At 39.5% G+C, this 12,435-nt stretch overlaps 1 protein-coding gene across 2 annotated transcripts in view; it reads left to right on the top strand.

The window, feature by feature from the left end:
• The window catches only part of VPS54, a 96,397-nt gene that overhangs the window by 12,081 nt on the left and 71,881 nt on the right, over positions 1-12,435 (top strand). For both annotated transcript variants that reach the window (XM_089139669.1, XM_089139668.1), the window contains exons 3-4: positions 7,719-7,798; positions 11,429-11,546. In XM_089139669.1, the coding sequence (XP_088995795.1) occupies positions 7,719-7,798; positions 11,429-11,546 (198 nt within the window). The remainder of the gene's footprint in view (positions 1-7,718; positions 7,799-11,428; positions 11,547-12,435) is intronic.

The raw sequence follows: 12,435 nt of genomic DNA, 5'->3' as shown, positions 1-12,435 counted from the left end.
CTCCTTCCCTTCCTCTCCATAACTTTACAGACTTGGTAGTTTCCAATAGTATCAGTTTCTAATTTCGATTGTTGACTGATTTACAAATCCTAGTTCTACATTTAACATAGTTTCTATTTCTAATTTAGACAATTTCTATTTTAGTTCCTATGTAACTGTTGGGAATAGCCAATCCTCAGCAAAATATATATATCAGTCTTTTTTTTCCTTGTGAAGGTTTGGCCTAGCTATAAATAGGTCCTTTAATTGCAATAGAAAATTAGAATTAAAAATAAAATAAAATTTGTATGTCATGCCGTTGCTTATGGACTATGGAGTAATCCATGTTCAACAGTTGAGAGCTGTGGGTGAGAAGCACAGGGCTGAGAGAGTTCATCCCCGTACCCCTTTGCTTCTATCTCTGCATATCCCCTTATCTTTTGCCTACCCTGCTTGATATTCCTTGCTGCTGCTACTGTTTGTGCCTGCAACAATTATTGAGAACACAAACTGAAAATTATAAGCCATCCTTGGCTCCAAAAGCTGCAATTGCTGTTACCTCTATGTAACCAGGCCAACCCCCCCCCCCCCCCCAAAAAAAAAAAAAAAAAAAAAAAAGAAAAAGAAAAAGAAAAAAAGAAAAAAGAGAAATATGAAAAAGGAAAAAGAAGCCCATCAAAGATGGGTCCTGGAACCAAGTCCAATTGGCACACCAAAGGTCAGGTCGGTTTCTGTCCAGGGTTTTTTTGGGGTCATTTTTCACCTCTTTGGAGCCCTAGTGGGGCTGTTAGATGCAGACTACCGTCAGGAGTCCACATCTACTTCATTCTTGAGTTTGGTTTTGTTTTGTTCAATTTATTTAAGAGTCCTATTCTAGATGAGATTCCCAATTATGTTGGGATCCCCTAATTCGTCGTTATATTAGGACTTCATATCTACTCTCAGAATTTAGATTGGAGTTCTCTAGAGTTATATAGTTTTTTGATGTTAAAGTAGTTGAGTTTCTTGGGTAAGCCAACTAGAGTTTTAGTTGGTTTCCAACTTAGGGTCCTAGTTTAATTTTCCTTCAATGTAAGGCTATAAAAGAGAGCCACCCCTCGTGTAAAGATCAGACTGGATTAATAACTCTGAGCATTGAAGGAGTCGTGGGTTCCAAGAGGGATCCCCATTTCTGATTGTGATCAAGCTTCTTCTTCAACTCCTCCTCCCTACGGCGGCCTTGTGACAGCATCTGCAGCAGCTAGGGTGTACCCGTCCACTCACCCCATTAAGTGAACCCCAGCCCCTTTCCCTAGTCCTTGTGCCACCACCCCTACCCCTTTCTATCCCTTGTGGCAACAGCAACACCCCCCTAACCCTTGTGCAAGCATCCCCATCCCTCTCCTTCCCTTGCGACAGCAGAACATCCCTCCTCCCCCCAACCTGCAGGGTTTCCCCAATTCATTCCCTTCTCTTTCTGTCTCTTTTCCCCTTTTCTTGATCTTGCGGCAGCTTAGGAAGAAAGAGAAGAAAATAAAGAAAGAAAAGAAAAGAAGAAAGAAAGAAATGAAAAGAGAGAAAGAAAAGAAAGAAAATCAAGAAGGCAGAGAAAGAAGTCAAGATCCAGCAAGATTGATCCTAGAATGCCTCCAAAGCATTACCAGACCAACCACAGGCTTCCCTACCCCGTTTCCCCTAAATGCAAGTCTCCCAAGCCCTTCCCAGTCGGATTTTGTTAATTTCTGATTTTTCCCAATACCCTAAACCCTTTCGGCAACCCATTTAGATTTCTGTTAACCTGAAGTTCCCCCATTTCTTCGTCAAAGCCATCCCATCTTGGGCATGGTTAAAACCCTAACTTTTCCTAAGCTTTTTCCTAAATTGTTAAGGCCCTTATCCATCCAAAATCTATCCCATCTATCTGATTGAAACCTTAGTTCCCCAAACCCTATCGTATTTTGTTAAGACCCTAAACTTCCCAATTCTACCCATATCCTATTCTACTCAATTACCTTCCCTCAAGAGTTCCCAGAAATTATTTGTTTGTTAGCTGGTTCATTAGAAGAGGATCCTGAGTGAACCCAAAATTTAGGGTTTAAAATCAACTCTCCAAACACTAGAAATCAGGTTACATTACCTTGATTGAAGGATGTTGCTGTTACTGCAATTCAGTCTCACTTTGCAACTTGTGAAGATCATAACTCTGCAACCACTGATCAGAACTGGTTGAGTCTTGAAGGACCATAGCCCTTGGTAAAGTTACCGAGGAAGAAAAGGATTTATATGATATTATGGACGACTGGTTGAGAAGTGACTGTTATGTTTTTGTAGGTTGATCTGGTCTATTGCTGTTTCCTTGTGCCTCTTTTGCTTTAGGAAGTTGGTTTACTGGTACAACCGTTGTAACCTGATGACATACTCAGTCCCTAGTCTGATGTCATAATACCCGCTGGTTTGAGGATCTGTTCTAGCCTTCTAATTTGACTCCAGTTCATGTCTCAACAATCGGCCATATCAACAGGCTGTAATTTGGAGTCCATGGTATTACCCATCCCCTACTCCATTTGATCCAATTTTGACATCAAACTGGTGGACTGGTTCACCTGGTATTTGTTACTTTCTATTTTGGTTTACCTAGTATCTTACCTGATATATCAATCTAGGAATACATCAGGCATGGAGAAGAATCAGGAAGGCTTTTATTCTCAATGATGGCTCGGACATCACCTAACAGACTGCTGTGGTTAATATTTAGTTTTCAACTGTCAATGGATGGACAGTCCAAGTTTCTGTATTAGAAGCACTTGTAAACTAACTCTAAAACTAACTTCAATCTGAACTAGAACTTGTATCTGACAGACTTTCAACTACATGAGGTATTACAAATGGTAGTTTTTGGAAGAATCGGCTGCGACAGGGAGATATGAATGGGGAATTTCTAATTATTCTTGACACTCCATGGATTCTTAATTGTGTGGAATCTGTCAAAATGGGCTGACCAGCAAAGGATGCTCTAATTGATTTTTTAATATCCACCAGCTAACCTGACTTAGAGTTTCACAGAATCGAGGGGCCGCAACTGTTAGGAATAGCTCATATTGGGCCTTTATCTATTATTGATGCTGCCTTGTATGTCATATTTAATATAGAAAAACCCATCAAGTCCATATTCCTTTCAACAGGAGGTCAGGCTATATTAGCACTCGATCTGTCACCCAGACCAAACTTTTCTTTTTCTTTCTTTCTTTTTGGGTTGTCAGACTTGACTTAGAAGACTGAAAAAAAGGCAAACATGAGTTTTGTGTCCTTTTTATGTAAGCAGTGTCATGGTGCTGCTTACCTTTACCTGCAACCTGTAGGTGACAAATCATTTATGGCAGTAGATGGTTTTTGCCTCTGGTTGTACTCATTAGATTCTTATTTTTGAACATAATTTCACCCCAAAAATTAAACTCTTAACCTTCCAAGCACGCTAAATCTGTCACAAGCATGGTGGGGTTTTCCTAACATCTACTTGGTTCTTATTCATGTGCTAACTTTGATGTACTTGTGTGCCAACTCTGTTCAGTTTAGTCACTTTACTGTTCCGGGTTATCCTATGCCATTCTTACTGTGCTCCTTTATCATCCTTACTTATGAAAGATGGATAGGAGGAACTTTGAGAATTGCATGGGTGCTGATCAAATTGCTTCGCAAGCTAATCTGTGTATAAGAATGCTTGTGTTCCGCCTGATCTCAGGGATGGTCGGCTGGGGAATAAAGTGCGGACTCCATCTTGTTCTATATAAAATTGCATCAAGCACTTAAATGGGCTAACATGCCCAACTTGTAACCTTTTAGGTGTCTTATATTAATGTGATTCTTTTATTTTAAATAATTGTCTTTTTTGGAGTTAGCTTTAGAGTTTGTCTGTAGGTTCTATACTAGTCTCATGAGTTATGAATATGTAGGTTGTCATTAGTGTAAATTAACCCTTTTTTTTGGGGGGGGGGGGGCGGGTGTCTGTGAATAAGTTGAACTAGCAAAAATTGCCTCTTGTAAAGAAATAAGCCAAAGTAAATTCAATATGGAAAGATAAACACAAGACCAAAGGCAATGCACAAGACTGACAGTGGTTTGACTCAATTGAGTTTGGGTCCACCCTTCTCCAACCTTAAAGAGAATTATACTAGTGATTCCCTTTCAGTACAATAGGTGGGCAAACAACAGCTTTACAATCTTGTTAAGAAGAAGAAAACCTCTAAACAATCTTGATTCAGGACAAGAAGAACTAGTCCTTGTACCTTAATCCAAGACCAGTCTAGAGTCTTAGTATGATCAACCATCATAAAGAAAAGAGTGATAAAAATGTTACCCCTATCGGAGGGAATGCGATACCCTTTGAGTGAGTGATGATGATGCACAATGATATGAATTATGTTGTACTTCCTCTTGATGACACTTGAGGGAGGATTCCTTTAGTTCTTCACACCAACTTTTTCAATTTAAAGCAATTGGACTCATGGGATTTGGACTTCTAGGGAGACAAAGCTTTAAAGAGACATCCGAGAATGAGAGGCTAATTAATGTCTTCTTAATTGTGCTTTAAAGTGTCATTAGGACCTCTATTTAAAGCCAAAATGTGGGATTAATTTGAATTCCAACTTTTTTGGCCTGACAGTTAACCTGTACAGTGTGTTGGTCAACCCACACGACTAGCTGTCAAAAGTTTATTTGGTTAGATGGTCGGTTGATGGTTGACCTGCAGAGTGTCCGACAGGATGATGGTCACAACCATCAGGCTATTGACTCTGACAGTCGATCCAATCAAATGTCAAGAAATCGACGACCATCACTTATATTTCGCAATTCTGAGCACGAAGGAAGGGGAAAGATCTATTTATAAGATAGCTAAGATGAGGGATAGGAAGAGTAGAGATCTTGACCATGTTAGATGTATTAAAAATGGAGATGGTAAAGTATTAGTTTGTGAGGAGGACAGTAAGAAAAGATGGGAAACCTATTTCTCTAGTTTACTAAATGAGCATTCTTCAAGCACTTATGATTCGGACGATTACACCTTTCAACAAGGCACCAATGTCCGAACTTATATTCGAAGAATTTCGATGTCCAAAGTAAAAGAAGCTTTAAGGAGGATGAAACTTGGCAAGACACAAGGTCCTGATGAAATCCCAATTGAAGTATGGAAGAGTTTAGGAACCCATGGACTAGTTTGGTTGACTAAGTTGTTTAATAAGATTATGAGCACAGGGAAAATGCCAGATGAGTGGAGGAGAAGCGTTGTGGTTCCAATTTACAAAAATAAAGGAGATACTCAAAGTCGTAATAACTATAGGGACATTAAATTGATGAGCCATACTATGAAATTATGGGAGAGAATAATTGGAACCCGTTTAAGACACTTAACTACAGTTACGAAGAACCAATTTGGGTTCATGCCGAGAAGATCTACAACGGAGGCTATTTACCTCATTAGAAGACTTATGGAAAGGTATAGAGAATGTAGGAAAGACCTTCATATGTTTTTTATTGACCTAGAAAAAGCTTATGATAGAGTCCCTAGAGCGTTAATTTGGCATGTACTAGAGAAAAGAAGTGTTGCAAGTAAATATGTATGATGGTTCGGTGACTAGTGTTAGAACAGTGGGGGGACAAAGTAATGAATTCCCGATAACAGTTGGGCTACATCAAGGGTCAACTTTAAGCCCATATCTATTTGCTCTGGTAATGGATGAATTAACCAAAGACATTCAAGATGAGGTCCCTTGGTGTATGCTTTTTGCGGATGATATTGTGTTGATTGATGAGACCCAAGTGGGGATTAATACCAAATTAGAATCATGGAGAGTAGCTTTGGAATCAAAAGGCTTTAAACTTAGTAGATCGAAGACAAAATATCTAGTTTGTAACTTTAGTCATGATCGGGCAGATAATAAGGTGGTGATACTTGACGATTAAGAGATTGCTCAGAGTGATTGTTTTAGATACCTAGGTTCAATCATAAGTAAAAGAGGTGATTTAGAGGATGAGGTTTCCCAAAGAATTAAAATAGGGTGGATGAAGTGGAGAGGTGCGTCCGGGGTCTTATGTGATCGGCGTATTCCATTAAAACTTAAAGGAAAATTTATAGGATCGTTGTTCGACCAGCTATGATGTACGGTGCAGAGTGTTGGGCTGTAAAAAAGAATCATATAGATAAACTCAGTGTAGCAGAAATGAGGATGCTAAGATGGATGAGTTGCAAAACTAGGATGGATAAGATAAGAAATGATCATATTAGAGTTGGTCTTGGAGTTGCTCCCATAAGTGATAAGCTTTGAGAAAGTCGTTTGAGGTGGCACGGCCATGTTCTATGGAGACCTATAAATGCCCCTGTACGGAGAAGTGATATAATCCAGATTGAAGGAACTAGGAGAGCTAGGGGTAGACCTAAGATAACCTTAGGAGAAGTGGTGAGAAAAGATATGTATAGCTTAGGCCTTGTATCTAGCATGGCCTCGAATAGAACTGATTGGAGGGCAAGAATCCATGTAGCCGACCCCATTTAGTTGGGACAAGGCTTATTGTTGTCGTTGTTGTTTGGTCAACTATCTTAAGGTCTGACCCAATAATAGCTCAAGCACATATGCTCAAAACAGGAAAATATAGAAGTTTATTTTTATTACAACATGCGTCATACGCTTTTTGCTCTTGAAGTATGTCTTCTTGTGTGAAGAGATCTTGGATTGAATCTCTCTGCTGGTAGTGCATTCTAAGGCTTGATTGCCATGTAAGCAGGTCCCATTCATTGCATTCTCTTAGAGTAGTTTTGTGTGTTAATGTTTAAGTACATTTGTGACTTTCCTCAACTTAAAAAGACAAGTGGATTATTAGTACATCTTTATATGTATGTGGTCATACTAATGGAGGGTAAAAGGGCCAGTTCACAAAATTCAGCCATTTTAAACATTTGAGTTTGCATTAAATGCTTATTGGTTCAGAGGTTTCTGGATTATGTATTTGTTGATTGTAGTTGAATCTCATGGCATTTTCCAAGTGAAAATCACGGAGAAAAGAGGAGGAAGAAGATGAGAAGAATAATGGAAAGAGGCCATGGTTAAGCTGAGGCTTCACTTTCTTGTTGTAGAATCCTCAAGGCTGTAATGTTTATAGATTTAAAGAGATTGAAATATAGATTTAAAGAGATTGAATACAACTAGGAATTTGATTATAACCTAGATTAGGAACTAACAATCCCTAATCCTTTTTAACTTAGAACAGAGCCAGCAAACCTGGCACTAACTCTTGATGGTCCTCATGGATCAAAATGCCCCTCTCACCCTCTGGTGGCCTTCTTTTTCCTGATCTGTTACTTGTTTCTAGTTGCTATTACACAACTTGAAGCTATTCTATGTGGAAAAGGAAAAATTATTTTACTCTTCTTTGTCCTCCTTTTTCTCTCTATGGAGCTCTTCTCTCTTGCAGGTACTGCTTCTAGGCATTTGATTTTAATGAAAGGGAAAGAGAGAAATATATTTTTCTTTGGCTAGCTTGACTTTCTTTGAGGCTTTTCTTGGGGTGGGTTGGTCTACTGCATGACTTTGTGGCAAGAACCTTTTATTTTCACTTTCAACAAGTTTCTTTTACTGCATGATTAATTTTACAAACTGGTTTGTTCAGGAAAAGTGCTCATTCTCTCTTCTTGATTTATTTATTCTTATCTGAGAGTTGTTTTTTTTCCTTTTCTTTTTTTTTTGTTTTTGTTTTTTTCGGTTTAACAGGATGGTGATGAGCTTACTGGTCTTCATTGCTTCCGTCACCTCCGGGACCAGTTAGCAACATCTCTGGATTCGATTAACAGGTGTGTGGTTAGTTATCAGAGCTAATACAATGTGCAGGAAGCAGTTGCAACTTCAAATCAGTGGACCAGAATATATCAAGCTAATATTCTTATGATGTAAAATAGCTTAGTACTTGCAATATATATAGAGGGATATATATATATATATATATATATATCCATATATATATATATATATCCCTCTATATATATATGGAAAGGTACATAGAGGGAAAAAGTGAGGTTTGAATGATCTGTGAAATTTTCTTCTTTGACACCATAAAAAATTCATATCAATGTTAAGAATAAATTAACTGTAGGATATTACTTGTATCAACTTTATTAGGATTTTTTTGAAGGGGGAGAGAGAGAGGAGGGGGAATTTATTCAGTATGAAGAACCTTTAGCCAACGTGCAATGATGGGGTTTTTTGTGCCTTTGGTTTTCTTCTTCTTTGTGCATCCTTGTGGACCTGTGGTTGGATTGTTCTGTAAGTTCTGTTAAAGCAAATTTGATGCCTTGACCTCGCGGCTATATCTGTGGTCCACCAACAGTTGCGCCAAGGCTGCCCCTAAAAAAAAGCTTCTACCATGGCAAGAAATCTTGGTGTTGAGGCTGATCTTGGTCAACTAGAAAATTGAGATCTCGCGAGATGTCAGCCAAGATATGGTAACAAATTGTGGCCTACTCGAGGGCCCATCTCAGGGGATTTTAAGGGTCAGGTTGGACTGAAACTTGGTATTTAGCCTATTTCAGGCCTTTTAAACACAACACACTGATGGCCTTAGATTTGTGAGAAAACAAGCATATAGATGAGTTCCAGCTTGACCCTGAGTTTTAAACCAAAATGATGAAGGAATGAACATGCAGTCTTATGAGTCATGAAATACAGAACCATTAATTGATATAGATGAAAGCCAAATGACAACATACATCGAATAATTTAAATTTAACCCAAAAAATTAACTTAAATTGTTCAGAATTCCATCGATATCGGTAGTTCAATACTCAATAGAACAATACAACATCAGCAATCTCGAGAATACAATACAAGCATCATAACTTCATAAGAACAAGGTTAAATGAAATCAATCAAGGCCCAAGGGTAACTGAGCAGCTCCTCCATCACAACCTTATTTGAATAACTCCTTCAAATACCCTTGATTGATGTTGTTTTGTTGTTGTAGATGAGCTAAGGACTCCTTAGAAGTGTTGCTGGTGAAATTCTCTCAAAAAATCTGGCCAAAATTGAAGAACACAACAGCTGGTGTCGAGACGGAACCAAGAGCATTTGCATGAGATAAGAATCTCGCTTTGATCTCTTTCGAGTTTGGGTAAAAATCAGTCAAGTTGGACCCAGATCCTGGTCAATCTGAGATTCGAATCGAGATCTCGGCTCAACTTAGATCTTGGTCGAGTTTTCGTAACTTCTATGTCTTGCATCTAATCTCGACCTAACCTTGACCTAACCTCTTGGAAAACCGCGATCTCTTCTTAGACCTTGCTGAGATCTCGCGAGATCTTGTACAATGGCCTCTACATTTTACATTCAATAAACAGATCTGAAATTCTGCATCCTTTCTAATAGTGTCCATATATTCATCCGGAATTTTCCTAGGTTCCATATCAGCTCGATACCCCCTAGTTGCACAGCAGTTATGAAGTGTGCTGGCTGGTTTTGCTTCTTCAACACATGCACGACCTCCTCCTCCTAAGCATTGAAAGTTCATGCAGAATAGCCCCCTTTATGTTATGCACCTTCCAAGGCCCGGAATGTTTCAATTAATGATTCCAACTGCCAATTTTGGATTGCAGACCTGTTTCAGTGCAGTGGTTGATCCCCCTATATGTATGGCCTGTAATTCCATTCACAACACTGACAGTTCTTCACCTAGGCCTGCAAAAGCCAATTGGTTCCCCCTACTCTCCACAAATCAGCCAATGAGGCCACCAAAAATTGCCTTTGCATTTGCTGTCCACCATCCCAATGTAGAGCAACCATGTTTGCATTCGGTTTAAACCAGGAACCAGTTCTTGGAATTCTGACTGGATTGCCAATTTGCCACTCTCCAGTTATCAGTAAGGTAGCACTTTTCTGTGTTTTGCTCTCCCACTAGAGCCAGAGCTCCACATTTAATTTCCATTTCCAAAGCAGTTGCTGCAACCTGCTGTTCTTTAGTCCTGGTCTAATTTCTGGGAATTATGAAATTTATTTTTGTCCAGAGGTGATAATTAGTAGCACACAATGTAAGCTTCCTAAGTCTTCCTATACTCTCTTCTTTTTTCATTTGGTGAAGAACCCAAAGGGAAGCCCATAGGGCATTCGCTGGATACCTAAAGATGCAGCTTCAGACCATTGTTCAATAATTGCTCTAAAAAATGGTTCCTTTCCTGCCCAGCAAAGTCTGCAGTGATGTTGTTCTCTCATTGTTCTTTGATTGGTTGATCTCTTGTTGGTGAGGGATCCCTTAGTCATCATCAAGCAGTGAAGGAGTGTTTCTGGATATTCCCTGAAGGGCCTGAACCAGGTAGCTTTCCACCATTTAACCCTCATAGCTTTCCTTCCAAGTCTCCCATGCTGACTTGGTGTTTAACTGGCCATTAGCATTTCCTTTCCATACTTTCATGTGCTGCAGAGAGTGGTGCAGCCTCTAGGATGTGCAAGCTCTCTCCACACAGAGGAAATTGCTTTGCAAGGAATCAACTGCCCGTCCCTTGTAAAACTAGCGAGCATAGCCATCCTTTGAGTCCCTGCTCCATGCCTCCCAACTCCCAAATATTTTAATTAGTATCCTTTTGATTATGCCAATTATCAAGCTATATCCTGGTGTTTTTGCAATACCCAATTAGAAGCTCAGTTTTGTCTCTGTATCGCAACGCTTTCCTCCTAACCTAGGAGCAATTGGAGGGGGGGCCTGGCTGATCAGATACCTGTTGTACGTCCATTTCACCCTGATACTGTCTTTCTTTGAAGAGATTCACCAGATCTGTTGCCAGCTACATCCATGTCCATAATCCTTCTAATGCTTAGGCCCCCATTACTTTTTTGCTTGCAAACATCATCCTAATAGATCCAGTGCATTTTCCTTTCCAGTGATGGGCTAGTCCATAAGAAATTAGTGAAAATAGACTCAAGTTTGGTAATAACAGTACCATGCAGTCAAAAAGCACCAGTGGCTTTTGTTGCTTAATATAGTCAGTGACATGAAATGCGCTCATGCCAAATTGTTTCTGTTGCTTAGGCTTTGTTATCTTCTGCATGAAGTAATTACTTCGTTGCTGATACTTGTTTTTCCTGTACTTATGTAGTTCTGTTTTAGCATTCTCAAATTGTTTTGTAATTTCATACTTCTTTTGTATTATAAATTGTGCATTTTGCCTTGTGCTCCATGTGCTATGAAGCCCCTTGGCACCTTGCATCTGTCTCTCATCCTGAATAACTCTGAATTCCTTTATTAGTCGTTGATCTTACATGGGCCTTGGTGACTTTTTAATCTCATATACTTAGAAATTTGTCTGTTCCATTTTATTACTATACATTTCAGTTTTTTTTTTTGTAAGACTTTCCGTTGATGTGTAAACCATTCACTTTAGAATACTGTCTCTGTTGAACTGAATCTAGCTTGTAACTTGTAAAATTCATTCTTGTAGCATTCTGTCAGCGGAGTTTATGCGTGCATCTATGCATGGTAACAAAGATGTAGATCGGGTAATTTTATCAGAAGTGAAAGCAAAGTCTTCGAGTCTCACCAATGGGAAAGATGAACAAGTAAGTGCGGTTATTTTTTATTTTTATTTACATTTTCTTGAATTGCATACTCCTGTTGTTTGTTTTGTTCTTCTTTTTAGTATTGGTTGGTTAACTAATTTGGCTGAAATTCTTTTTTTTTTTGGATGAATAAATAATTATATTAAGATAGGAAAAAGGGGAATAAGGTCTTTAAGAAGAAGACCGAAAAGAAAAACTAAGACCCAGGAGACAACAATGAGCCTGTTCCTTGGGGTATCATCAACTGGGGGATGGGGGATAACTGCCAATCTAGAATATACATCAAAATAAATGGCATTCCAAATCCTGTCTATGGTGTGCGGGATTTGGAGGTCCATCTTTGAAGATTGAGCTCCCACCAAAGGTGGTGGATGGAGGCACTAAACACTAGCTTACCAATCCGATCGCAAATGGAAGTGCCAAAAAAGTTTCTCAAATCCGAGACCAATCACGAGTAAACCCAAAAGATTGCCTTGAACGGGGCCAAATGGTGGCTAGGGCTTTTCCCCAGATGGATCTGGAGAAAGGGCAAGAAAAGAAAATGTGCTCTAGGTCTTCCAAACCATTCCAGCAAAGGATGCAGTTGGGGTTAGTGGGGATGTGACTGCTAATAAGGAAGGATTGGGTGGGGAGAGCAAGGTTAAGGGATCTCCAAAGGGTAAGGGAGTGACGGGGAATGAAGCCTTTGAACCAAACCAATAGGGGCCGGGGGGGTTTGGGTTTGTGGGGTCTGAGGACGTTCTAGGTAGAGGAAGTGGAAAAGGTTTTGGAGGGGGAAGGGAATTTCAAACCTGTGTGAGAAAGGGGAGGGTAACGGGGACCAGGCTCCATTAGAGATGAAAGTAGAGAGGGGGTGGACTTGGGGATACGGGAATCATAGACAGTGTGG

This window comes from Hakea prostrata, chromosome 11, assembly GCF_041222555.1.
Source record: "Hakea prostrata isolate BN-2017 chromosome 11, UWA_Hpros_2, whole genome shotgun sequence".
Classification (NCBI taxonomy): Eukaryota; Viridiplantae; Streptophyta; class Magnoliopsida; order Proteales; family Proteaceae; genus Hakea; species Hakea prostrata.
The sequence above is the reverse complement of the archived record's forward strand: the minus strand, read 5'-3'. Positions and strand labels throughout refer to the sequence as shown.